Source organism: Phoenix dactylifera, unplaced genomic scaffold, assembly GCF_009389715.1.
Source record: "Phoenix dactylifera cultivar Barhee BC4 unplaced genomic scaffold, palm_55x_up_171113_PBpolish2nd_filt_p 000876F, whole genome shotgun sequence".
Classification (NCBI taxonomy): Eukaryota; Viridiplantae; Streptophyta; class Magnoliopsida; order Arecales; family Arecaceae; genus Phoenix; species Phoenix dactylifera.
In genome coordinates this window covers 71,011-98,981 of record NW_024068239.1, presented here as the reverse complement: position 1 = coordinate 98,981, position 27,971 = coordinate 71,011, and the positions used below count along the sequence as shown (strand labels likewise).

At 38.1% G+C, this 27,971-nt stretch overlaps 2 protein-coding genes across 4 annotated transcripts; both read left to right on the top strand.

Annotated features, from left to right (window-relative positions):
- Window positions 1-366: 366 nt before the first annotated feature.
- On the top strand, window positions 367-23,038 carry LOC103720191 (oxysterol-binding protein-related protein 1D). 3 transcript variants are annotated; one of them, XM_026809653.2, is made up of 8 exons: window positions 367-1,433; window positions 6,255-6,611; window positions 8,475-8,562; window positions 10,510-10,985; window positions 13,292-13,447; window positions 13,682-13,990; window positions 15,787-16,131; window positions 22,620-23,038. In XM_026809653.2, the coding sequence occupies exons 1-8, from the start codon at window positions 870-872 to the stop codon at window positions 22,683-22,685; spliced, it is 2,361 nt and encodes a 786-aa protein (XP_026665454.2). In that variant the 5' UTR covers window positions 367-869; the 3' UTR covers window positions 22,686-23,038. The 3 variants fall into 3 exon arrangements, with proteins under 3 accessions (XP_026665454.2, XP_008808011.2, XP_008808012.2); XM_008809789.3 differs by lacking the exon at window positions 22,620-23,038 and adding an exon at window positions 20,417-20,750 and having other exon boundaries at window positions 369-1,433; XM_008809790.2 differs by lacking the exon at window positions 22,620-23,038 and adding an exon at window positions 20,417-20,750 and having other exon boundaries at window positions 1,183-1,433; window positions 6,239-6,611.
- Window positions 23,039-23,432: 394 nt separating this feature from the next.
- On the top strand, window positions 23,433-25,694 carry LOC120107473 (acidic leucine-rich nuclear phosphoprotein 32 family member E-like). The gene is made up of 2 exons (XM_039120752.1): window positions 23,433-23,554; window positions 25,379-25,694. Exons 1-2 carry the CDS (start codon window positions 23,433-23,435, stop codon window positions 25,692-25,694), a joined length of 438 nt encoding a protein of 145 aa, XP_038976680.1.
- Window positions 25,695-27,971: the final 2,277 nt, after the last annotated feature.

Below are 27,971 nucleotides of genomic sequence, written 5' to 3'. Positions count from 1 at the left end.
CACCCACTGTGCTCCACCAATTCGCCCCGCGACAAAGAAAGCCACCCAACCGACCCAAGCGCCGACCCACCGTCGCCCCGTCCGGCTCCCTCCTCCTCCATCCACGTGTCACCAAATCACGGTCCACGTTAACCCTCCTCTCCCCCTCCAGCACACCGGAACCTGTCCCCATCTACGCCAAATGCTTCACCGCCAGCCTCCACCACCCCACCCCCCCCCCCCCACAATAATCTTCATCAATCTCTCCAATCAAATACTGCCACCTGTCCTCGCTATCAGCCGACAGACACGTGTCAGAATATTACGCCACGGGTACAGTGCATATATGCAGCAGATCCGTTGCAAGAGCTACTTTTTTTTTTTCCTCTCCCTCTCTCTCTCTCTCTCTCTTCTCTCACACTCGTTCCACCGAGCGCTGCTGCTGGCGCTGCGACGCCGATCAGCGAATTTAATGGATCTGTCGCGCCTGCTCCTCTTTATCGCCCAGCTTAATTGCTGCTGAGAAACTCTCTTTAATAAAACACGCGCGCGCACGCACACACTCTCTCTCTTTCTCTCTCTAGATCCCATTCGTACCATTCTTATGTCATCCCCCGCAGCCCTCGCATGGCTTGCCTCCTCGATCTCCCTTGATCGAGCTCCCTCCAACCCCCTCCTCTCCTCGTCGCCTAGGGCTCGAGCCCGGGCCGCCGCCTTTCCTTCCTCCTGGATCCCAATGCCCTTCGATCCCTTCTCCATTCCCTCCAATCTTTGCTGAGTGCCGACAGACCTTTGGATCCGATCTCCAGCGATTCTTTGGGTTTTTTAGGGATTTTTGTTGCGTTTTTTTTGGATATTTTTGGGGTTTTAGGTGGATCATATAGGTAGAGATGAATCCGCTCTGCTGCATTGCGCCGGTGTCGCTGGATCGGGGGGAGCGCGGGAACTCGCCCGTGGTAACGCTGAAGGCGAAGCCGCCGGCGTCGGCGTCGGCGTCGGCGGTGGCGCCTCCAGGGGTTGAGAATCAGGGGAGGAATTTGTCGAGCAAACAGCTGTTGTCGTCGGCACAGGTTCCGTTGCTGGCCTCAGATTCGGATTTGGGTGTGAGTCGGGAGGCGGAGGAGGCGGCGGCGGCGGCGGGGGAAGGTAGTGAGGTGAAGGGTGGCTGCAGAGGGTGCACCACGAATGGGGTCGTGGCGGGTGTTCTGTACAAGTGGGTGAATTATGGGAAGGGGTGGAGATCGAGGTGGTTTGTGCTGCAGGATGGGGTGCTGTCTTATTACAAGGTGCATGGGCCGGATAAGATTGCAGTGGGGCCGGTATGCGAGGTCGGCGGCCTCCGGATGATCGGAGAGGACTCGCTGAGACGGGTGAGGAAGGACCAGGCGGCGAGTGGAGCAGCAGGGCGGGGGACGGCGAAGCAGTGGAAGCCATTTGGGGAGATACATTTGAAGGTTTGGTGCCAGTTCTCTGCTTTCTTTGCGTCTTCTTCTGTTACTGTTTTATCTGGTTTTGTGAAAGTTGTTTTTTGGCACAGGCCGTTGATCTTGTGGTTGGTTGGTCCATCCTGAATTGCAATGTCGAACAGGGATTATTGCATATGAAATAGTCTATCAACTAGTTGTTAATATGAAAGCATAGCTGTTTTGGATGAGACATGCCATTTTTGCTAGTAAATGACCTTCTCTGATATATTTTGTCTCATCTAAAATTTGAACTAATCCTTGATCAGAAAAGAAAATCACAATCATTTGGTACACTTTCCATGAAAACAACAAGTTCATCTTTTTCCAAGCAATAATGCTGAACGCTGTGAAGTTATAGCAGACTTATTCACTGGATGTCGCAATGAGAAGCTTTGCATGGGTATGCCGGAAAATCAGTTGTATCATGCTTACAAATTTTCATCATACAGTGGTAGAAAAGGACTAATTGATTAATACCAGCCAGATAATCCAAATTTGCCTTAAAAAATAGTCAGAGTTATTGATATACACTTCCAAAATCCGATATTACTTTTCTTAAATCCAGATGAACTTTTGAATTGGCAAGATGCCATTTTTTCATGGGATTTGACCTCTAAGACACCTTGCCCCTTTCTTTTGCACAACTTTCTACCTCCTAATCTCTTTATTTATAGCCATATTCCTTTCAGAAGATGATTTGATTAATCATGTGAACCACATCTCTACTGGTATAACAAATTGGCAACTAGGAAGTTGGAATAGATGAAGGGACTGAATAAAGAAGTATTGGTTTCACCACCTGGGTTTCCATTTCCTGTAGCCAACATTTTATCTCCATCTCAATCATTAGAACCAGTCTTGACTACACTCAAGCTTCATGATATGTGCCAATGAACTTGATGGCAAGTTTGTCTAGTTTGCTGAATAAGAGCTCGGCAAGTCTCTCCTTTTTTCAACCTTCCATCCTTCGTAGATGAGAATTCTTTTCAGCCTAAAAATCACTTAAGAAGATCTCAAAGCACCGCAAGATTAATCTGAACAAGAAAAGGATATCTTTTTGTGCTTCATCTGACATGTCATTAACAATCAGCAAATTGGAGTCAGTTCTGCCATTTCTAGTATTTGGGCACTTGTTGCAAACTCTATGCTAATGCAAGCTTTCACGTTCTACAAGTGAAGTCAGTAAGTAACATGAACCATAAATTGGTATGGACTTTGTCTTAGATCTTTCTTGCAACAGTGTCATCTCAAAGAGATCCATGACAATGTAATAAACCTCTATTGAAGTAACTCTTAGTAACTAGTCAAAATGTTAACATTCGATGACACAATTGATAGATTGTAGTATTCATTTTCATTTAAAGGAAAGTGCTTAATTAATCATTAATTTATTATTATCTCTTAGTCTGTAGCCAAACCATGGGTCTAAGCACCATTCAATAAATTGATGCATTTATGAGAAATTTTGGATAAATAAAAATGAATGATCAAATACAGATGCATTCCTTTTCCTTCATTTTATTTGCAATATATAATGACAATTTTAATACCATTTTTTTCTTTACTGCTATTTTAGGCCATTTTCTACTTTTTTTGCTTCTTATATTTTTCCACTCTTGATGGCTTATTTTGACATACTCCACGAACATAGAGTTTATCCATTATTTTTCTTCTTGAATCCTTCTTCTCTCTTACTATTCTTAGCTTCTCAAATGTGGATAATGCTTTTAACAAAGTTTTTTTTGCATTCATGTAATGCAAAAAATTTGGATATAATTGTATAAAATGCCTAGAAACTACAAATCATTGGCCTCGAAAGTCTTTTATCTATACATCAAACAAGCACAAAATGAGCACTAGCAATATGGCTAATGAGCAAAAGTACACCATAAACCATATAATTTCCAAATACAAGCAGTTGATCTTGATCTAAATATTTTAAAACATGTATAAACCAATATTCAATAAATTTGTATGCTTCTGGACTATAGATCGAACCAAAACAGGGCATCACAATATTTTAATGGTTTGCAGGAGTAGATCCTGACCTTTGGTGGATGAAGGTATTGTGGGAGAGTTATAAGCCATATTTTTTCCTCCACCTCCCAACGTCTTGCCTCTGTGGTTTCACCGTGGTTGCGAAGCAGCCATAGCAGCCTACCGGCAGTGATGACCATTGGTCTCATCGGAGTATGAAACCATTAGGAGCAAGGTTCGCTGTACCGATCGGTACCGGTCGGTACCGAGCATACCGTACCCGTACCGATGGGTACCGGTATCGGTACACCAATGTCGGTACGGTCCGGTACCGAGCGTACGGTACCGTACCGACACTCAGTACGCCTATACTAGTGCGGCACCGGTACGGGGTTCGGTACCGGTACGGCGAACCTTGATTAGGAGTGTCCCTCATGGGAAAGTCATCTATCTCCTTAGCTTTTTCTCAGCGACTTATGATGGCTACTTGTCTACATTTGAGTCAATGGCCACCATCACTTATCCTTGTAGCCCCACTTCACCCTCAAATGATGGCACTTAAGTACCTTCCAAAGCCATGGCTGTTGCTTGTTAATAATCTAGGAAGTGGTAGAATGTCCTTCGAGCGAATGGATGTGCTATGTGGGATTATAACAGTGCGGCAGCAAACCAATAGTAATGGCAAGGATGCAAAGGGGGAATAGAGGGGGTGATTGCACCTTTTTTACCAATTGCCATGGTCACCGGTGCGGATGCAGTGGTGTAGAAATGGCGCGTTGGTGTGGTTTGGAGAGGAGGGTGGGGGGAGAGGAGAGCGTTGATATTGCTGCCATGGAAGACAACTGGCAACCAATAAGGCCGTTGCAGAGTGTCAAGAAAGTAGGAAGAAAAAGAAGGATATGAAGCTTTAAAATAGGGCTTAGGGCAGTTCTTTGGTGGGCAAATATCATGAAAAAGTTGATCAGTGTTCTTATTGACCAACTTATCCATGTTCTTATGCTTCTCTAGGTGGATAAGTCATTTTCCTATCAGCCGGTAAAATGATCTTTTAATTTTTTTCTTAAATTCCCCAACCCTATATTAATAATATAATAATATAATATAATAATAACTTATATTGTTATTACATTATGTAATAATATAATAATATATAATATAGTATAATATAATATAATATATATTATAATATATAATATAACATTATATATTTGTTATGATATATCATTAATATAATATAAAATATAAGTATAATATATTTTATATATTATTATAATATATAATAGTATAATATGTAATATAATATATGATATAGTATAATGTAATATAAACCAATATAATATAATATATTATAATATATAATATGTAACATTATATATTATTATGATATATCATTAATATAACATGATATATAAGTCTAATATATATATAATATTATATAATAGTATAATGTGTAATATAATATATTATTATATTATATAATATATATAATATAATACAATATTATTGTTATATAATAATATTTATATACTAAAGTTTGCTATGGAAAATATGGATAGATCTTAGCAACTTACTCGAAAAAATTGTAATGCAAATGAACATGGGTAACAGTTCCATAGCCATTTTCCAGTGCATAAAAGAACATAGGTAAATTATTTTTCTGTCTTATGTTGCCTGAGAAATACTTACCCAGGAAAATGCAGCTTCCCAGGTAAGTTTTTTACCTTCCAAAGAACGAGCCCTTAATGTTTTAGTCCTTAAAAGATAACTTTTTCTTTGAACTTGTACCATTGATTACCTGGTAAATCACCTAAGCTTACCATTTTAGAACAAATGACTCAAACTGCATACTATAAAAATCGCCGGGGAGTACTGTAGCAAACACCTATTAAAATTGTGCAATTTGAATCCTTCCAATATATGGGTGAAAGATCAGAGGTCTTTCACCAATAAATTAAATGAGCACAAGATAAACAATAGGAATATAGCTAGTGAGCAAAACTACATCATAGACTATAATATTTGCAAATACAAACTATTGATCTTGATCAAAAAATTGTAAAATAAATACAAATGAAGATTTAGTTAATTAGTATGACTATCTCAAACTAGAACATGGCATCACACCATTAAAACTGTCCATTTTCATTCCATATGATGCATAGGTAAAAGGTCTAAAAGTGCACGATTTTGGTTTATAGCCAGTATAGACATTGTAGATCATCATGATTATGAGTATGCATTTTCATTTTGAAGGCCCATCATTAGTTTTCATTGTGCCGCATGTGAGGCTGAATGCTGTTAGAAGCATTCTAGCCTCTGTGTGTGTGTGTGTGTGTGTGTGTGTGTTTGTAGGCAGACTTACAACAGAGAATTTCTCCCTCCAAATTAATGTACTTGGATAATTTATTTTAGGATCACTTTATATGGAAAGTTCTTTATTGTATGTTGCCAGTTTCTCTTCAACTTTGAAGGCCTTGATGCTAAATGGCATCATATGAGGAAGACATTTATAACTTATGGTGTTGCGTTGACCTCTGTTGATCCATATCTACTGCCTTTTTTGTTAAGTATATATGCAGTAATTGATGGGTTGATCCATTTGGATGTTTTAAATTTTTACGTCCTTTGTTGTATGATTCTGCGTTCACTTATGCTCTGGTCCCATAAGATACTTATGGTATCATCCTCAAACAACAATTGGTATAGCTGTTCACCATGTAACCTATTGATAGTTCATGGCTTAATCAACTTGTTTTGCTGCTTTGCATATTATCATTGTATCATTTCTTCCATCCTCTGTACTAACAAGTGAGCAGTGAACATGATTTTCAGGTTTCTTCAATTCGTGCCAGTAAATCAGATGATAAAAGGCTATATATTTTCACTGGCACTAAAACTCTTCATTTACGGTGTGATTCTAGAGAAGATCGCAGTGCATGGATCGAAGCATTGCTGTCAGCTAAAGATCACTTTCCTCGTATGCTAACCAGCAATGACTTCGCACCTACCATAGATGTCACAGTCTCTACTGAGAAGCTGCGTGAACGATTGCTGCAGGAAGGACTCAATGAAGCAGCAGTCAAAGAGTGCGAGTCTATAATGCTATCTGAACTCTCCGAGCTGCAGAACCAGTTAAAGTCTCTTCAACAAAAACATGTTGTTTTACTTGACACGCTAAGGCAGTTGGAGGTAACTTTTTCTGAATAACAAGGATATTGTTTTCACAGTTAAACCAACACCGAGTAAATGTAAAACAAAAAAGGCGTAATTTGCCAACATATTTAATGAGAATTTTTCTTCGTCCAGATAATTCTTTAATTTCTATTGATCTTTTTTTCTTAATAATTCTTTAATTTCCATTGATTTTTTCTTCTTAAGGTAACGTGATTGATCTTTCTCTTCAGTTTATGTATGCATTGGTGTGCAAACCTTGTTCTCCACCTTCTCATGTTGCGTATTATTTGCATCTGATTTGTTTTTACATTTTGAAATCACATTCTTTCTGCATGCAATATACTGTCATGTACTATTTTAAGAACAATATGTGGAGTATTTGTTTAAATGCTAATAATACTTAATTCCATTAACTATATCTTATAAATTGTTATTAACAACAAACATATTCTTGTGTGATATCCTTAGATCATAAGTGGTGTATGCTTGTTGCTGTAGCATGCATTGCCATTTTTTAAAACTTAATGATGATTATGCAGTATTATTAAAAATTTTGTTTTCACTTGTAGTAAAACTTTTAATTTTTATGATGTTAGGGAATATATTCACTAGTCACTACAGTGCTAAAACATCCACGTCTTTTCCTTTATGGATATAGTTCCATGCAGGTGCAATGTTGCAATAAAACATGGTATATACTGTTGTAATTTTATTTATAAAGTAAAACTTCAAGAATGAATATTTGCAGAAAAGGCTTCTCTCCACCACATCAGATCAACATTCGATTGCCTTGACTTAATCTCAAACTTGCCATGCCTTCCTAACTGCTTGTCTTTGCTGTCTGTCTTGTTCTTGTTTGCTCTCCTGTTGCTGCCCCTTTGCAATTGAAACCTTGTATATCCTTGCTCGTATGCATTTACAACCTGAAAACAAAGTTTGGCAGCCCAGGGTCCAATGCTCTCGCAATTACATAAACACGTGTTCTTGCAGCTCACTGTTCACATGCTCAAACTTTTATGCACATTATGACACTCCAATCTACTGCACATCAAGGTCCACATGTGTGCTTCAAGGGATAAGATGCTTACAGTTGGTCATCTCCATTTTAAATATGACTCCCAGAGCATCAGTTACTGCATAATGGTTATGGATCAAATCCATTAATATTACTCCAGACACTGTTTAGTGGCCTAACTGACTGCTGAACTTTTCGTCTTCTGTATATTTTAAAATTAACATACACCTTTTCTTTGTAATCCATGCAACAAGAACTTGGGGAAGCAAATTTGAAAAGCACACATCACATTCTTTTTTCAGTGAAATGTCCTAATATATAGACACACGAGACATCATTTCTGGCATCATAGGGTTTTATACTTTTTGCCTAGGCTATTTGATAGTTTATGACATTTGAAAAGGTTGCTCCCTTGTTGCAAAACTTAAACTCCTTTACAATCTATTGACCTTCTAAGTTTCAAGGAAGGCTCCTCTGTTTTTTGAAGCTGCTTTAGCTAGGAGTTTGGCTCTAATTTTCAGGGAAATGCCATCAGGCCAATCAGCAATTGAAAAAATTGCTCAATATTTTCTCATAACTTATTGGCTTAGAGTTGTGCTTCACGGTAGAACCATCTTTTCATGGGAAAAGGCTTGAATTATATTGATGGCGATGACTGATGATAATTCCAATGTGTGCCCATGATAACTGGTGGGAAAAGTTAACTAATGTTTCTTTGATAGATTATGTTCAAGAAATCATTTGCAGAGACCTCCTATTTCAGATGCTCACATTTCTTTCTCATTATTGTATCTTTTTTTGAGTCATGAAGCAAAGACATGGTCCTAAAGGAACTATATTGTCCTTATTTTCTTGATATGCAGACAGAGAAAGTGGAGCTGGAAACTACAGTAGTAGACGAAACAAAGGAGCGTGAAGCACATGCTGGACTGGGGAATGGGAGATTCAGTGGTCAGTAGTGCTTGAAATAGATTTATTTTCTTGAATGCTTTGTTATAATACTCGCGATGTATATATATAGCTGCATCAGTTAGGGATTTCTATGTCCTGACATTTACTATAATTTATTTTGGTATTACAAATTTGTGCTGTCATCTGACATTTATCTGACATCATGTTATGCATATCATACTCACAATTTATTGAATTTTCTTATGAATCAATGGGCATATTGTTATATGATATTCTGAACTATGAAAGCTTTTTCCATGACCTTGTTTCATCTTCTTTTGGAAAAAATATCATGTGTTTCTTTTATCCCTATTTGTATTAATCTGCTTTTACCATGACCCTGCTTCATTTTCTTTTGAAAAAATTGCATGCATTTTTTTCTCCCTACTCATTTTAATCTTGTGAGGACCTGTGCAGGCGTGTGTTTAGTCCCACACCGGCTATGCACTAGGTAGATCTTGAATATTTTGACAGGAATAAGGAACCAAATAATACCTTTTGGCTAGCCTTTTTGGATGGGGTTCTAAATTATTCTTTGATACCATTTGTTATAACCCAAGACCTCATCTAAGAAGGTCTAGCTAAAATGTATTATTTGGATTCCTTGGTCCTGTATAAGTATCCAAGATCTACTTATCTAGGCTAAACACACATCCACATGGATCCTCACAAATTTGCTTTGATTTATATATTTTGTGGATATGTTAGAGTGTGAACAATGATCGCTTCAAATCTTGAAATAATGCTGGTAATCACCAGGAAAAGATACATGGATCTATTTGGAAGCTATTGCTTCAAATCTTGCTGGACATTGCATGATTTTACTTGAAAAAAACTCTATATGTTCCAGGAAAATGAGCTCAAAAAATGAGATTTGGCCCATTTAACTCAGTCTGAAGTTGGTACATGATTGAACCTGTCTCTCCAAATGTCTGGTTCATGTTTGTTTTCTGAAACCAGTGTTTGCTTGGTATTTGCTCTACATTTTAGAGTTTAAGCTAATTAAGTTGGGAATTTGAGTCAAGTTAGATTGATTGATGTGACCCATCTGCACCTGGAAAACTAGTGGATAACATATATTCTTCAGTTTAAGACGATTTGACTTTTACCACCTAATGTTCAAAAGATAATGAGAGGAATTGTGCTGCAGTTTCCCTTGGCTACATATATTGTTTGAGGCATATATGGACCAAAATTGCATTACATGTACAAGCTAGTTTAATTAATGTTCCTCTCCTTATCTTCATTCTTCCGAAGCTTTCATTATATCTCCATCTCCATGTTAAATCCTGACTACCATCCAGAGATGGACCCTTTTCCATCCAAAATGAACAAAAAATAGCTGATGCATGTCTATTCTTGTGGGGATGAGTCACCACAATTGGCTACTGTTGTCAACCATTTTGTTGACATGCTGGAAGCTAAAGACTAAAATCTTATGCCACATAGGCAAAGCAACATTATAAATAGTTGTGGGATGCTTTGGTGGACTCTGGGGGCGCTTCTCATGCATGCAGATGGAGACTTGTTTGAGCTGAATTTTTTGGTTGATTAACATGCTCAAACCTTTACCTTCCCACTGGTCTGGCCCCTTTCAGTTTTCATGAGATGGCTTCTGATATTGCATGGTCCATTTTTATTCTTGTTGCTATTTTCTCCTTTATTCTCATTAGTTAGAATTGAAATGAAAAATATTCAGACCTTCAGCAATGTAATTTGATGCATCAAAATGGTGCTTTTACCAGTGAAAACAAACAAAATGTCCTTAAAAGAAAAAAGTGCTTGTGTTTTGCTCATTTTTCATTTAGGAGCATACCTGTTTTACTTTGTGAGGCTATAGTGTCCATGTAAATGCCTTTGTATTTAAATATGTCCATGTATTTTTGTCAGGCTTGGTTTCTTTCTTCTGGAATTTTAAAAACACTCATCTTGTTTTGTATGTTACAGATTTCTATTCAGTTATGTCAGAGGGCAGTGCAACTGACTCTGATGCAGACAATGAAAGTCAAGGTGCAGATGGGGAAACAGATGAAGATGATGGGATGTATTTTGACACTAGAGACTTTCTATCATCAGAGTCACTAAGAAGTGCCTCATATCGTAGTAGGGAAACTATGACTAATGGCTGCATGTGTTTAACATGTGATAGAGATTCCTGCTGTCCTGATCATATAAGAAATATTGTTATTGGAGTGAAAATCATCGAGTATCCTTATGTTAAACGGAGAGAGAAGTTGCCAGAGCCAAAGGAAAAAGAAAAACCTGTTGGCTTGTGGTCAATAATTAAAGAAAACATCGGAAAAGATCTTTCGGGAGTTTGTCTTCCTGTTTATTTCAACGAGCCACTCTCTTCCTTGCAAAAATGCTTTGAGGACCTGGAATATTCATACTTGGTCGATCGAGCATTGGAATGGGGCAAGCAGGTTTAATCTTTGGAAAAATTCCAACTCTTATTAATCAATTGCTTATTCATATACAATAGTACTACCATTCCTGTTTCGTATGGGTCTTGATTTGTTACAACTTATAAGCATGCCCTTTCAATGTAAATGTTTTCTGTAAAATTTTTATGTTTTCTTTGGAATTCTTTGGTGCAAAGATGGCACTTACTCATTGCTGATGATCTGGTCATACTGCTGCTTTTGTTTTATGTTTATTTGTTATGGAGATGTTTTTTAATTTGAACTTTTACTAATTAGTCTTATTAATGTAGCTAGTGTGCTATCCTCTTGAATGAATGTTCAATGGCTGTGCGGAAGCATCTGCTTCCTTCCCTTTTATTAGTTTGAAACAATATCATCCTTACATATGTATGATGATGTCTATAAGTTTGAAACATTTTGATGAATGTATATGCTTGGCAATCATGAACATTCTTTTTTGAAAACTTTCACAAGAAATTGATACTTCTGCAGCTCAGCACTTCTAGTATCCTGATTCCTGAGCTAGATATCTGCCTTGTTAGTGGCAATTAAGTCTTCCACTATTCAAGTAATGATGGGCTATTGCCAGTGGTAACAAACCTTTTCAGGTTTTGCATTGTTCATTTGAAAAAAAAAAAAAATTGCCACTTTTTTTTCAGGTAATATGCATCACTGTAGGTAGCTATTAATGCCTACCAAACATGGTATAAGCATGGATGGTTAATGTTAAAAAATTGATGCTATTTGTTCTTTATTTCTGATCTTTAAAGTGCCTTGCAGCTTATATTTAATGCTATCTACTATTCTAGATTATTGTCCTCTTTTTTTCTTCATGTTTGCTTGATTGCCATATTTTCTTTAATTTATCAGTAATACAAGGGATTTTTGTAATGTTATACATGGTAATTTATTATTATATCATTGGTATGTTTACTGCTTTAGTGACTTGAACAGTACAGAATACTGTGCATGTATTGGGGTGTTCCTGTTCATATTGTATTAACCTTAGCCTTAAACCAACAAATTATATCCCATCTAGTTGGTATTGGCTTTATGCATATGATTCATCAACGCGAAGAAACATCTTCCAGTTGTATCCTAAGCTGATCTTAGCACACTGGTGCCGAATCTCTTAGATAATCTTTTCAAGGAGAGTACTTCTATAAGACCTAGAGAAGCCATTTCTGGGTATGGAGACCTACCGCAGTACGCACCTTAAGCTTGTGCAACTTAGGAGCAAATTATTGACGTCTACCTAGACTTGCAGTCCGGATGCATGGGAATAAGGCATAATGTGATGCAGAGAATTGCATTATCTCTAGGCACAAGCAATAATCTGAAGAGCGAAACTTAGATCTTTAAGTTGCATGATATTGCAGCTTCGCATCAGTTTTTTGGGTCTTGTGACAGTTTTGGGAACTATTACAAGATTGCTTTATCCTTTTCTTATGTCCAATGCCTGATTAAAGCATTAACCTCATTGATGGAACTTCAGCCTTTAGAATCAGGTTTTTGTGATTATATACATAATCCTACCATAATTAACACTATACCTTGAATCTCGATCTAAACTTTGTCGATATTAACACTACCACCCATTAAGTTTCTGTTCACCAATGATATGTAAAATTTTATTATATCATAAACCTGTCCATAGTTCTGCCATCATATGGTCAGATTGCTTACACTGTCAAGTAGTTTTGCCATGACATATGAATAAGCAGCCATGGTGCTGCCATAGCTTCTGTTTGGACCAATCTAACATTTTCTCATGATAGATGAATATATTTTTCATCTATTCATGAGAATCATGGATCAGAGATACACATCAAGCTTCTGAAATAAGAACAAATGGTGAACAAGGATTATAATGTTTATGCCATGAAGATGGGTCAAACTTTTTATGCATATGAGTTGCTTGGGAGCTGATTCAAATCCTGAACCAGTGGCAGGCCATTAGATTTCTTTTTCTTTCCTTTTTTTTATACCTCACTGCACTCCTTTTCTACTGTATACTTATATCGTTTAGACTCTCAGCTATAGTTCCTGGATACCATTGAATAGAAAGAAAATGTCTTAACAAGTAGGGAAATTCTTGATAGGCAACAACAATATAAAAGCTTATGACTCTACAGTTGCTGTAGCCTGCTGTTTATAACTTTCATTTAAGAGCTGCCTCACCTGATTACCTATTATAGCTCGTAGATAAACCTATATATTCAATTGAACAGATAGCGTAACATGTGGTCGAGTGCTGTCTGTTGCTTGATTGTGAAACATAAGAGAGTGTGTTGAAAAATATGCAGGGAAACAGCTTAATGAGGATTCTCCACATTGCAGCATTTGCGGTATCTGGCTATGCTTCAACAGAAGGTCGACAATGCAAACCTTTCAACCCTCTTCTTGGGGAGACATATGAAGCTGATTATCCAGATAAAGGTCTTCACTTCTTCTCTGAGAAGGTTACACTCTTATCTTCTCTCAATAATGTGCAGCATACTATTTAGTTAAGTTACTCTGGATTATTAATGTCATGTGTTTGGATAGAACAGAAACTTTAGTGATATTCATTTTTTCCCATTCATTTCTATCCGTTTTCAGCAGAAGCAATTAGTGTCCTCTTGTTGTGCTCGAAATAATGCAGATTCTGATCACATTGAACTGTTTTCTTTGGTCAAAAATTATTGTCTGTTCAGGTGAGTCACCACCCAATGATCGTCGCTTGTCACTGTGAAGGTAGAGGATGGAAATTCTGGGGTGATTCTAATCTGAAAGGAAAGTTTTGGGGTCGATCTATCCAGCTTGATCCTATTGGCATTCTAACTCTCCAGTTTGAAGATGGAGAGACATTTCAATGGAGTAAAGTCACCACTTCTATATATAACATTATAATTGGTAAAATTTATTGTGATCACTATGGTACCATGCGCATAAAGGGTAGTGGCCATTACTCCTGCAAGCTCAAGTTTAAAGAACAGTCCATCATTGATCGAAATCCCCATCAGGTACCTCTGCATGATGCAGATAGCATTTCTATTCTGCAGTTACTTGGTCCCTAGCTCATGGAACAATATGTTTAGCAAAATGTTTTCTGATAATTGTTATTTATTTTATTTTATTTATTTATTTATCTTTTTTGGGTTGAGATTTTTTTTGGGTGGGGGTTGTTCTGGAGTGAACATGCATCAAGGTTTGTTTCATAGGGAGATCAAAATGGAAGCTGCAAAAGAACTGCCATGAGTCAACAAAGAGTCCAAAAAGAAAACCAGCAAAACAGAATAAACCCCAATCTTTGAGAAGCCCGATCATGATGGCATAAGAGGTGTATAAGTCTTATAAAACACACAAAACACAATACAGACTGAAACTGCAGCAGCTTAGAAACTAGAATAAACAATGATGATTGTGGAGTTGTTCTGTGTATATGTCACTCTCCACTTTATTGAGCACTTCAAAGAACTTCTGTTAGAAAGTTGATGCCTTATTTCTCATTTCTGGAAATGAATAAAAGCTTTAGGCTTCATATATTTTCTCTTCATTTCTTGCAAAACAGCACTTTGTATTGCTGCTATGCATGTGGCAGAAGCATGGCTATGATACTTTCAAGAATAGGCTTTCTTACCTTCATGCTTAAGAAAAAAATATTTGTTGCAGTATTTTAAACATTTCTTAGATTGGGGATTCTGACTTTTTTGGATTGAGATTCTAAAGAGTTTCTAAATCCATTAAGAACCTAGAACACTTTCTAAATTAGGACTCTAAAAAATTGCTAAACTCATTATTTTTTCTTCTCTTTTGTTTGTATTTGAACTCTATTTAGTCAGTAAAAAGTCTGATCAATAGTATTGTTGCAAAAGAAGAGTTTGGTCAGAAAAGCTTCTCCCACTAAAATGGTAGAGATATTACCTGGATTATCTTCACATTTCATTTTTTAAAGAAAAGAAAAATAGCATAGTGTCACATGCAAGATTCGGCGATCAGCAGTTAGTTTAGGAATGTTTGTTGATCCTAACCAGGGAAAGACTTCTGGTTCATGCATTTTAGGCCATGGAAAAAACTAAAAGTTGATGTCATTCAATTGACTAGCGGGAGATAGAGCATACACTAGACAATTACTGAGACATGTCTCAAGAATATTATGTAGGAGAAACTATAAGAATCAAGATCAAGTACTTTTCTCTTTCAGTAACCCAGAGATACCTGTTTACTAATTAGGAAACTCATTGGCCAATTATACGTGTGCATTTGATGTTGTTCGAGAACACCACGTCGCTACCCCCAGGACACCACCATCACAAAAAGAAAAGAAAAAGGAAAAAGAAGTTATATGGTAACTAACACAAATTATTATTTTTGTTCCTTTGGTTTATATATCTATTCTTTCATAGTCTTCTCTTTACATTATCTAATGTATGGTGGTATCCTGTAATATAGCAATGTTGTTGTTCCAGTGATAGTGATTAGGATGGGATCTCCATATATGCTAGCAAGACCTCCTCAATCTGAACAGAACATCTTCATCAATCATTGGTTATTTTTTTTTAACTTGTTTTTATCAGAAATTTGGCTGGGTATGTTATATTCATAATTTAGTATATTCCCCTATATTAGCAACTAACTTTACTTGCTTTTGTAGCAGAAAAGAGAAATTTCTTTCTAGATTATTTAACCTATTTTTTATCAACATTAGGTTGTATGTTTGAATCAACATGGAAAATGTTTATAGACGGGTATCGTTATGTATTTTTTTACTCCTGTACCTCCCCTTTTTGTTAACTGATAGTTCCATTTTACCATGCAGGTACATGGATTTGTGCAGGATAATAGAACAGGAAGGAAGGTAGCAATGTTGATGGGTAAGTGGGATGAAGCCATGTATTATGTACTGGGTGATCCAAGTACAAAACCCAAGGGGTATGATCCAATGTCTGAGGCCATGCTTCTATGGGAGCGAGACAAGTCTGTCACTCAGACACGTTACAACCTTACACCATTTGCTATCTCCTTGAATGAGTTGACACCTAGCTTGTTGGAGAAGTTGCCTCCAACCGACTCTCGTCTTCGGCCTGATCAACGACACCTAGAAAATGGTGAATATGAGCTGGCAAATGCAGAGAAACTCAGGCTTGAACAATTGCAAAGACAGGTACCTGTTATTATGCTTATTCCAACATGCCAGTATTTTGATGACTTTCTTTTCTGGTAAAATGCTTATGATATGTCTCGAAATACTTAGTATGAGTTGCATGTTCCCCCCCTCATTCTGTTACATCTGGGTACACTTTGATCATGCTTATTCAAAAATTCAGAATTTGCAAACTAGTGAGATATCTCTTTCTTATTTAAGATTAGATGATATCCACATGATTTTGTTCTATCCTTTCAATATGTTTCCTAATCCTGGTATTGGCTTAAGTCCTATGATCAAAGATGTAGAATATCCAGCAAGGAACTTTTAATATGCTTATCATTTTGAGCAATAATTCATGATTTTTTATGAATAAAAACTGTGAAATTTTTTTTATTGTTATATGTGATATACAGATCCCACTTTGTAATGCCTTCGAGTTACTTTGAATCTTAGCATTGCTGTTATGCTGTAGTCAAAAATGTGAGAGATCATCATACCAGCTGCATTCCTTGCCATTGAGATGCCACGAATGTTTTCAGTACATCAGGCTGCAAAAATGTACTCTGAAAAAGCTGGAATCAAGAAGCAAAATATTTGAAACAAGTTATTGAAATTGTAAATAACAATTTATGCTTTGAATTAATGATTGTTCGAGCTACATAATATACATAGGTTTGAGAACTCAGTTTTGGCTGGACCAATTGAGTTCTCATGTTGGCAATTTAGCGATTTCATCTCTAGTTTTGGATTTTGTGGTCGGAAATTGTAAAAATACAAAAAGAGTGTCTACAGAATTGTGGAAAATACAGAATTGTAAAAAGTATAGCAAGCCACTAAGAGAAAATTAGGAGGTAATATGCAATATTTTGGATCGCTTGGTGTATCTTTTTTGTTGGTTGTGCAGATAAAAATCGAGTTTAATGACAATTTAACATATGATGATTTACATGGCTATATGATTAGTGAGTTCTGGGATAGCTGGGCTTATTTCAAAAATTTTGTTCAACCTGAAATATCTTTGAAACCTGATGTTACCATGCTTTCAAATCTTATCAAAATTCTCAACTCTAAATTTAATTTAGCCAACATGCTTCTGAACAATATAAGTAATACAAAAATAGTTAAAAAATTTACTTGGTGTATATGCATTTATTTGATCCCATTAGTTAGTTTCTGCTGATTCTTTGATATCAATATCTGTTTTGGACTGGTCTTGGCTGAAAAAGAAATGCTTCAGTGGAGTTCTGTGGAGCTTAATGTTATGCTATCTATTGCCAATGTGGGTATATGTAAACAAGTTTTATGAGTGGCCAATGGCTGCAAACTATGTTAGTTATTGGGCTGTTTGCCATCTAATAGCTGATACTGTGCCCTTGCATCATCCAAACACTTGCTTCACAAGTTTCGTTGTAGTTAAGCTGCAAGAATCACTCCTTAGACTTGAGATGACACTAAATATTATCATTTAAAAGCTGAAAAATATTTCAATCATTAATACCCTTCTGGCCCTTATGTCCCATGGTACATCAGTTGAATCCTACAAACTTGAGAAATAACGGCCTTATCCAGTCACAATTTGGAATAATTTTTGGCCACTATTAAGCATCCATACTTGACTTGCACCCACCAAGTTTGATGCACCTCATTACCTGCATGTTGGATATTGCTTTCACTTTCTTGTCAACACATCCTGCCTGTTGTATTTATGCAATCGTTTCCCCAAGTGCACTCATATGCCTCACATCCTGCACTTGTATGCCTCACATCCCATGTAAGTGCCAGACTCCTGCACAAGTTGTTCCATGCCATCAACTTAAGAATGAAGTTCTTGCCTCTGGAAAATACTATTCAGTTCAAATAATTTCTCAATCATATCCGCACCTAATTTATATGAACCTCCACATCCAATGGTGATGACAATTATTGAACAAAAGGTGTTATTTTGTTCCTCACTGACCAACAGAGGCTGCAAGTTCTAGCGGCTCTTGGGCTATCTAATTTTTGTTGCAGAGCTCTCCAAATGTTTACTGAACATGTTGGTGTTGCCCACTTGGACCAAATTATTCCGGTATTGAAAACTGAGGCTGTTATCCTTTCAGAATTCTAAGCTGACCTGAGATTAGGACCGCCCATCTCCTTCAAGTTTCCAGCAACTATCATCTCTGGTGGGTAGCTAGCTAGTTCTGGTTTTCTCATCCAAGTGCCAAAACATTCTCATTTCTCTGGAAAATGAGTTTCCAATAAACATTAACTGGTCCCAAAACCTTAGTTTATCTTCATTCAGCTCCACTTTAATATTCCTTCCTACAATTTCCATGGTCGAGCCCTTGGCCAGCCACTAACACTCACAACAGCAGGATTTTTTTCATCATCTATATTTGTTAGGTTCATTTTGCTGGCAGCTTGTGTTTTTTGGATCAGATATTTCCTGAGACTCGTGGTGAGCAAAAATGATGAGCTGCTCTTATGCCAAGGATTTTCAAAGCTCTGCAATGCCTTTCACAAGCTTTAACATGTAAAATTTGCATATGTTCGTATTCATAATAACCCCCAGGGATGCTTTTCAAGGAATGTTTGCCCACTCTAATCAACTATGTTAATCACATCAACAAGGTGTTGATTTGATGTACACGGCACATGCTTTGAGCTGTTAGAGTAAATAGATCTGGGTGATTTTTATCATATTTCTAGTTAGAGTACATGCAAACCGGAAATCACAATGGTTGAGGTAAGGCTCATTGCCCTTGGCTTGCACTTGTGATCTATATATGACTTAGGTGCCCATTCTGTTTTTTGTGCCCTTAACCTTGAATTTGTAGTTAAAACCCTTGTTAAACTTGGAGTTGGCCCATTGTAAAGCGGAAGTGAACAGGCAATATATTATTCTACTGAAATGGCTATATTTCTTAGGATTTTCCACATAAATACAAAAACATGAGGGTTTAACCATAAATCTTTTCTCGTTTATAAAAATTAGATTGCAGAAGGGCCTGTCTGTAGTTCCAGTGTCTTCTGCTATCATGTTAATGAAATTGTCTCACATGATATTTGTGGGTGACCAGGTAGATATGTGCCACATTGGATTGCAAAGTGTTTTTTTTTTTGAAAAATACATGCCTACATTTTATTTTTTAGAGTTTGTTCAGATATTGCAAAAATGTTTTCAAATTTCAAGACATTTACAAGGGCATTATGGGCACGTACTTTTCTATTTCCATGCTAATATAATCAAATTGCTGCTAGCTGTTGTTTTTGGATATATGATCATGCATCTTCTGTGTCATTTTTCATCTCACTAATCCATAAAACTGAAAAGGAAAAATGTTTAGTTTCGGGTTGTCTCAATTTAAAAACTGTTTGTAGCCCTTAATTCTTAAATGTCTTTCATGCACCATAGATGCTGGATCTGTTTATTATTGAGCCAAATTACCCTGCTTATGGTAGTGGGAGAGGGGATACATCATTCTTTCTAAGTGAAGGAAAACATGCATTTGGTGATATTGTTTATCAGCAGTTATTAGAAGATAATATTTCTGAAAGATAGGTAATGCAACAGTTTAAGTCTGCACTAATTCCGGATTATTCCGAAAAGCTTCTTCTGTTTATCATTGCTGATGAGCTCACTCCACATGACTTGTACATGAATATAGTTGAGTAGATGCGGAGCTTGTTGTCGTTGTTCTATGTTAAAATAGATGTAAGCATGCAAAATCTCTCTCTCTCTCTCTCTCTCTCTCTCTCTCTCTCTGCATACATAAGTACATGCACACATTCCAAAGAAACTAGTAGTTTTATATCATTAACTATTCATGGAAGGAAGTCCTTACCATATAATCCAAATCATAGATTAAAAACTTCTATTTTGTTGGTTAGTGCCGAGGCTCTTGAACATTCAGGGGGGTTGCTTTGTGTTACGTTTTAAAAATGCAGCTTGTATGTTATTTATTTTGCCTATTTCTTAATGTGTAACATATCTTATTATTTTTCTCTCTGTATTTGTTGGAGATCTAGTATTTAAAGCAGACATCTCTCTAAATATATAAAAATGCAGTCCAGATAAGTACGAACATAAGGCAATTCCTCCAAGGGTCATAGCTAGCTTTCTGTCATGCTGATTTGGAGTTTACGTCTTGATGTCTTATTGGATGCTTCTGCAAAGGGAAAATATTTTGAAAAGAAATAAAACTCTCTTGTTCTCCAATGACTTAGAGCTAGACTGCGAACATGTGGTTCTTTTAGTTTTGTTACTTCTATATGTTGAAGGTTTTCTTTGAAATAAATTGCGTGGTTTGTTGTATAGGCAAGAAAGCTACAGGAGAAGGGATGGCAACCCAGGTGGTTCAGAAAAGATAGAGAAGATGATTGTTACCGATATGTAGGTGGATATTGGGAAGAAAGAGAGGAGGGCAAATGGGATGGCATTCCAGATATATTTGGCCAGAGTAGTTCTCTGCCATGTGTAGATTGAGGCTTTTTTTTTATAATTTTATTTTCCCCCTCCTTTCTCCTTTTCATGTGTCTGTTTTAGTTCCTGTGTTGTGTCTTTCAGATTATCTTCCTATTCTCAGAAACAGCTTTGCAAGGATTTTATAAAGTAGTAATATATAATCAAGAGGTTGGTAATTTTTTGGTAAGTCTCATCTGCTCAAATTCAGAGGGTGTACTATGTTTGATGTTGGATTGTGCTCTGTTGTGTATTAGCTTAAACTATTCCAATTAATTCAAGGAAGACAGTATGTGCACATATAAAACAAAATACTAAAGTTTTTTTCCTGTGTGTTGCATATTGGGATGAGGAAAACTTTTGTTATATTATGTAGCTCTCTATATACGATACTTGAAGTTTGACAAGCAAAAGGGAGTTATAATTGGTCGTGTTTGTACAATGTTTCATAAGATTGACAAGCATAGGGGGTTGCTTGTAGGGCAGCTACTGAAGTGAGTTGAGTGAACCAAAGGGAGTTGCTTAAAGAAATGTTTTATTCTGCAGCTACCTTTTCTCCTAGGATGAAGAGAACATTTTTTCTCTCTTCTTTAATATCGGCATAATATATAAACCTGGACATGATTTGAGCTTTCCTGTATCCTTTTCCCTTCTTCATCCTTGACCTGCTTGGGATTGTTTCTCCACTATAGTGGAACAACAACCTTCTAGTAAACAAAATCAACTAATTCAATTTCTAAGTAATACTCCTAGCAACAAAGTTATTAGTTGATGATCTTTGCATAATGGGCGACTTTACCGCTGTATAAAGGGTAATCTAGTCCCAAATTGCTGAAGCAAATAAGTAATTACAAGAAAATAATATCAATTAACTTTCTAAGCTGATGTCATCTTGACGAAAAAGTTATTATCAATTGTTTCCCAAATCTTTACTATGTTTGGGCTTACCAAGTATTTTTCCTTTCTGGTGTGAACTAAATAAAAGCTTTAGGAACCTTGTTGGTGAAATCTTTAGGTAATGGCATCAAAAAACACATTGGGATCAGAGCTCGCATTCATGGGGAGCTTGGTGGTCCATAGATTTAAGAGGACAGCTACTCCCTGTAGCATGGCCCACTGAAGAAGAAAAGAAACCAAAAATACTCAGACGGATTAATCTGAACAATTTCATGCGAAACAATAGGATGATCATACGAGGCATGCTGTCTAAGTAGCTTTATAATGGTTAGATTTCAAGGGAGTTTAACATAGGATTTTATATTGTCTTGAGCTTATCTTTACATCCATGCATATGACGGCCAATGATGAGGTCTACTGTCCTTGACTTCCACTAAGAGTAGCCGTGGTGGCCTCCCATTCACCATTACACTGTGCCATCAAGATGATCAACCAAGGTTAAATATATATAAACATCTCAGTGATGGTGTCTCTTCTCTTCTCGATGACCTCCAATTTTAACAGTCATGTGCTTACCTGCTAGTGGAGCTCACATGAGACAAAATATTCTGACAGATATCAGCCCCAAGAAAGAGAGAGAGAGAGAGAGAGAGAGAGAGAGAGAGAGAGAGAGAGGAAAATCCCACACCTTATTATAGACCCACTAAAAGGGCTTGAAACTATAGAATCTTCCTTCCCTTTAGAATATGAGTCTAGCTAGTTCACCTATATGCAATTAGAGGGACAGAATTTAGCTACTAAAATTCCCTCATGCTGAAGTCTCACATGTCCTTGACTTGAGGAAGGCAGCCTGAGGTCTGATGTGACATGCTTTTAGTTCACATTTAAACAAATAGATAGAGAGAGGGAGAGGGAGGAGTATGGGATCTGCTAGAATGGAGGCTTTGGTTGTTCTTCTGATGCTTGCAGGACTCTTCTTGCTCCACCATCAAACAAGAGTTGGTAAAACATCTTCTCTTCCATTGTTCTCTGTATGTATATCAAGACATGAACAATTTCTCTTCTATCATTATATGCATGTGTTGTAGATAATCTTCTCATTGATACACATTTATTATGTTTCTTTTTTTTTTTTCCTTTGCAAATCTATTGAATGCGGAAGGCGCCACTAGCATGCAGCATCGGCGGCTGGCAACAAGGGGAAGATTTGGGGCAAAGAAAGGGATGATGTCTTTGTGGTGGACTGCAGATTATGCTCCAGTTAGGCGAGGAAGACCAATACATAATAGTTTTGACCCATGATTAATTAATGTCTCCTTGCTCAGGAAATCTAAGTAAGATTTTTCTCAAAACACGAGACCACATGCAAGAAAGGGGAGGGCTAATGGTTTTGAGTTTGTAGTAGTTTGGGATCTATAGGTCAAACGTTTTGCAAAAAGGTCTGCTGTAATTAGTGGCTTATATAGTATGGTCATGTTTTCTCAGGTAAGGCCATCAGGTGTAATCTAATCTATAAGTTTTTCCTGATCATTTTTCTTGTATTGAGGGCTAATGGTTTTGAATTTGTAGTAGTTTGGGATCTATAGGTCAAACGTTTTGCAAAAGGTCTGCTGTAATTAGTGGCTTATATAGTATGGTCATGTTTTCTCAGGTAAGGCCATCAGGTGTAATCTAATCTATAAGTTTATAAGTTTTTCCTGATCATTTTTCTTGTATTGACCTTGCACTTTTATTTTTTTAATGATATGGAACTCACCCTCATGAGCCCAGATTAGCATTATTAATCATTTTTTTTTGTTTTTGTTTGTCCAAAGAGAAGTTTCTATTTGATCCACTGCAAGCTTTCCATTACTTGGCTAATGCTAAGGTGTGTTTAAGAAGCAGCAAATATGACTAACTTGAGTTTAATACTTTAATTCTATATGCACCAGTAGTTCATAAAGTTCCAAGCATATTGAATGATGAGAAGACAGTCATGCACTACCATTGCAAGAAATCACCTTGTGAAAGATGGGTCTCTGGTACTTCAGACATTTGGCTAGTGTGGATACCCATGCTGCAGAAGGTTGCCTGTCTCTGTGGACTGCACAGCGGGAGGTATCCTGTCTCTGGATAACTTGCCATGCGAGACATGGGTAAACCGGGCAATATGCCTGTCTTCTGCTCACCATTGATTTATATCTTTGATGGTTTCATGCCCATATTTTTCATTGAAGGCCTTGCAAAATTCATCTATAATCAATGCGCCATTAGATGTGGTTTCTATACCAACATTAACATTTGAATCTCTTGATTTTAGTTTTTGTAATCTCATTCATCTCCAAACAAAGCAATTAAATGGATGGAGTGGTAATTATTTTCTTCCATTTAGCTGAGGGATATCTGTCTGTTTTGCTTTTCTTTCTTTTTTTTTTCCGGAGAAAAGTTGTGACCATTAATACCATTTCCTTATAAAATTAAATGATAAAAAGATGAAATTTTGCCAAGATTTTTAAAGCAATTACTTATTAATATATGTTGGATTATAATTAGCGGTGCAAACCAGTCAAGCTGAACCGAGTATGAAATTGCTTAGACGTTGTTTGTTATATAAAAAAGTTTATGAACTCAAAACAGCTCAATTTAATTAGGTTTTAATTCCAAATTGGTTGGTTCAGTTACATAATTATTTTTTTTCTATTCCATCTTGTAAACTTCTATCAAGCTTTATAATTTTTTTTTTCTGGAGATTTGCCATATCTGTTATTTGAACAGTTACAAACGTTCTTGTTATCGAGCCGAGTCTCAGCATCCATTTGTCTTCAACAGTCCAAAATCCTAAGAATGGGCTAATTTTTTTAGTTGATTCAAGGTTTTAATAAAGTTTAAACTTGGCTCAATTTTAAGCATATTATTCAGCAAAGCATAAGATGGTCAGGAAGAGGTTGATCCTGGACATACCTTGTTATCACATGATCTCAAACAAGACAAGACATGGATTGTTGTTAGCCGTACGGCACGCGCTCCGGAGACCAGCAACGCGGCGAACGAAGGAGTCGTGGTGGGACTTAAAAAGATTAAGCCAAGAGGCCGCCTCGGGGAGGACGAAGGCACTAAGCCGAAGCCCGGCTATCGAGGCATGCGCCTATGCCCAACTTTTTTTTTTTCTTTTTTTGGTACATGCCGATCCAACTCTTCAGCACTTCCAAAGAAAAATTTTCCAGCCAACTTTGGCTGGTTTGTCAGCAAGAATCCATGTCGGGTTGAATTGTTCGGTTTCGACGCGTGGAAGGGAGATCGGAGTTGCACTTCGTGATTTGTTGTCTCTTGGGTGGCGCAAGCATCCGCTAAGCACGGCTGTGTCTGGAGTCAGATTTTTTTTTTTTTCTGAATAAATTACATTGAATTTCTCGAAATTTGAGGTGATTAAAAATTTAACTCAGCATTTCGAAAATATTCCTTTCTAAAATAATAAAAATAATAAAAAATAAAATAATAAAATAACTAATAATAAAAAAGAATATTTTAAGTTTTAAATAGGTTAGAGAGTTATGAAGCCGACAAGATCTATTAGTTTATTCGATGGATAGATAATGATAGAAGGATATATGTATATTTCCAAAATACCGGTACGAATCTATAATTATTCTTAGGGGCGCAAATAGTTTGGTCGGGTTATAAGTGATCCTGACCGAATCTGATTTTTTGTTTGGATCCTAATTTTGGATTCAAATTCGATCCAATAGAAGATCGGGTCAGATCGGATCCACGGCTACAATTTTTGACCCAATAGGTCATTCGGATCGGGTTAGGTCTACGTATAACCCGGACCCTATCCAAAAAAATTGGGTCCGAGTCAGGTTCGGGTCTGGTTTGAGTCGGGTCCAGATCCAGGTATTGTGTTTGTCAACAAGTGAGGGCTTTCTGGTCTGGATTTGGCAGTGACGTCGGCGACAACGAGGTTGAGGAGGACGGCAATGAGGACGATGACGAAGAGAGAGGCGATGTTGTAGGTGAGGCGGAAGGCCCAGATGAAGGCGACCATAAGGTGGCGCTATACCTTGTGGACGACGGAGAGGACCTTGGCGAAGGAGAGCTCCTTGGCAGTGTAGATGAAGGTGACAGAGTAGACGACAACGGAGGTGGAGAGGACGAAGAGGACGAGAAGGGCACGGAGGTAGGTGACCTTAAAGAGGAGAAAGGCGAACCATTCAGACGAGAGGCAGAAGAGGATGGCGGATTAGGAGGGGGAGCCTAGGGGGGCATCGTCGAGGGTGTCCTTGTTGCAGTCGATCTTGGAGAAGAGGAGGTGAGAGACGTAGATGTGAGCCAGATAGAGGATAAAGAGGGGGAGGACGAGGGTGAGGGCGATATGGGAGAAGTGACGTCCCCATGAGAGCATGATCTTAGATGCCTAGTGGTAGATGCCCACGATACCCAGGAATTGGAGTTCCTCCGGCTCCAGATCCATGCTAGGGTTAGGATTAGGAATTTAGGGTTTCTCTGTATGGGGAGATTGGGGAAGAATTTGGGGAAGAGATATAAGGAGAGGAAGGAGGAGTATTTTGGGAACGAAGAAGAATGGTGGCGGACTTTGGATTTGGAGGATTGCCCCTACCGTGGCATTATTTTGTCCGTCCCATTTGATATCAATCTAATGGCCAGCAAATTTTAAGTGGTTTGTACCAGCGGCCCACGACCCAAATAATTTTACAGATTCGGTTTGGATCGTATCGGGTCAGGTCGTAGGATTGAAAATCCAAAATTATCCAAATTTTAAATGGATCGGGTCATATTTGAATTCAGTTAGATCCGATCCAAAAAAATGGAATGGGTCCAATTTTAGGATCCGATTCGGCCTCATGGGTCTTCCAAGATTGGTCGGATCAAGTCTAAGCGGGTCGCGTCGGGTCGCAGGTCAACTCGATCCATTTGCAACCTTAATTATCCTTATTGGGGGAAATATTAGATGCCTTGACCTTGGACCAGATCTTCCCTTTGACCTAGGATGTAAGCCGAAGAGAACAGCCTTGGCTCTAGTCGAGGAGCGGATCAACCGAAGTGAGTTACTTCGGCCTCCGCCAAGAAGCTAATTATTACGAGTCGACAAAGACTGACAACCCTAATAATCAAAGCCTTGGTAGCCCACAACCGCGGTAACATCACGCCCTACGCTAGACTTGCACTGTATGCCGCACGCCTCCTAGAGCCCATGCTTTGATCGTGCGATCGGCTATTGCTTGGCCATTATTGCATGCCACGTCGGCCCAGGTAACGATAAAGCTAGCTCCCTTATACAAGAGAAACAATCCAGAGGATCTGAGGTATGCAATACACACACAACCTTTCTCACAATGCCCTCACTCTACTGAAATCTCTCCCTTCCACACTATTGCTTCTCGATTCTGAAGGTTGAGCTCCAGACTCAGTTAAGGGTGACGACTACCAAGCCTAGGGAGAATGATCCGACAACCGACTTCCCTCTAGGGTTTTAACCTCACGGTCGCTCATAATGAGAAAGATAAAGATGAAGGAAAAGGAGACAAGTAGAGAAGGAGAACATAAGAAAAGAGCTGAGTAGCCAAGGAGTGAAAGCCTATAGAAAATGGAGAAAACGGAGGATGTTGGAGCCATAGACGGAGGACGCCAACGTCGGGAACGAAAGATTTCACCAGAAGACTATCCGGAGTCCCGAATGCTCGGATACTCATGTGGAGGGGTAGATGGAGCAAAAGGTAGAATCTGAGGGTTGGGGACACCCATTTATATGGGTGCAAACAGCCTCGATCGGAACATTGGCCTGGCTACTCGAGCAGATTGAGCCATATATCACCCCGAGGTATGGCATGGGTTATCCAACGGATCGTTGCATTGATGGTGACTCGGAGTTGCCCTGCAATGATGATGTCTCTAGGTAGCCCGGATCCGACGACGCTTCGAAAAGACCATCTGACACATTTAATGCTCATGACAAAGATCTCACCCTCAATCGAGGCGACTGTTGACTTCTACTGCCCGAACCGAAATGCAGTTTGGCCTCGAAAGTGGGGGCAAGTGGTGGAAAAAATATTGGATGGCTCAACCTCGGGTTAGATCATCCCTTTGACCTTGGATATAAGCCAAAGAGAATAGCCTCGGCCCTGACCGAGCAGCGGACCAACCGAAGTGAGTTACTTCAGCCCCGATGAGGAGTTAATCCGCACGAGTCGATAAGGACTAATAGCCCTGACAATCGACAATCTTGGCAGCCTGTAGTTGCTGCAACATCGTACACCATGCTAGACCTACGTTGCACGCCGCCCACGCTGCCTAGCGCCCATGCCTCGGTCGTGTGACTGAACGTTGTTTGGCCATCATTGCATGCCATATCAGCCTAGGTAATAATAAAGCTGGCTTCCCTATACAAGAGAAACAACCCCAAAAACTTGAGGTACGCAATACACACACAACTATTTTCGTAGATTTTCTACTTTGCTGAAATTCTCTCCCTTCCACACTGTTGCTCTCGATTCTGACTTTGATATTGGAGGGTCCC

What these genes read in the sequence shown, in the direction of transcription:
- LOC120107473 (XM_039120752.1), top strand. Translation starts at nt 23,433, where the DNA reads ATGCACTACCATTGCAAGAAATCACCTTGTGAAAGATGGGTCTCTGGT. An exon ending in TGTGGACTGCACAGCGGGAG is followed by an intron (nt 23,555 to 25,378) that starts GTATCCTGTCTC and finishes TGGATTTGGCAG; the next exon opens with TGACGTCGGCGACAACGAGG.
- LOC103720191 (XM_008809789.3), top strand. Translation starts at nt 870, where the DNA reads ATGAATCCGCTCTGCTGCATTGCGCCGGTGTCGCTGGATCGGGGGGAG. An exon ending in GGGGAATGGGAGATTCAGTG is followed by an intron (nt 8,563 to 10,509) that starts GTCAGTAGTGCT and finishes TGTATGTTACAG; the next exon opens with ATTTCTATTCAGTTATGTCA. An exon ending in CATTGGAATGGGGCAAGCAG is followed by an intron (nt 10,986 to 13,291) that starts GTTTAATCTTTG and finishes AAAAATATGCAG; the next exon opens with GGAAACAGCTTAATGAGGAT.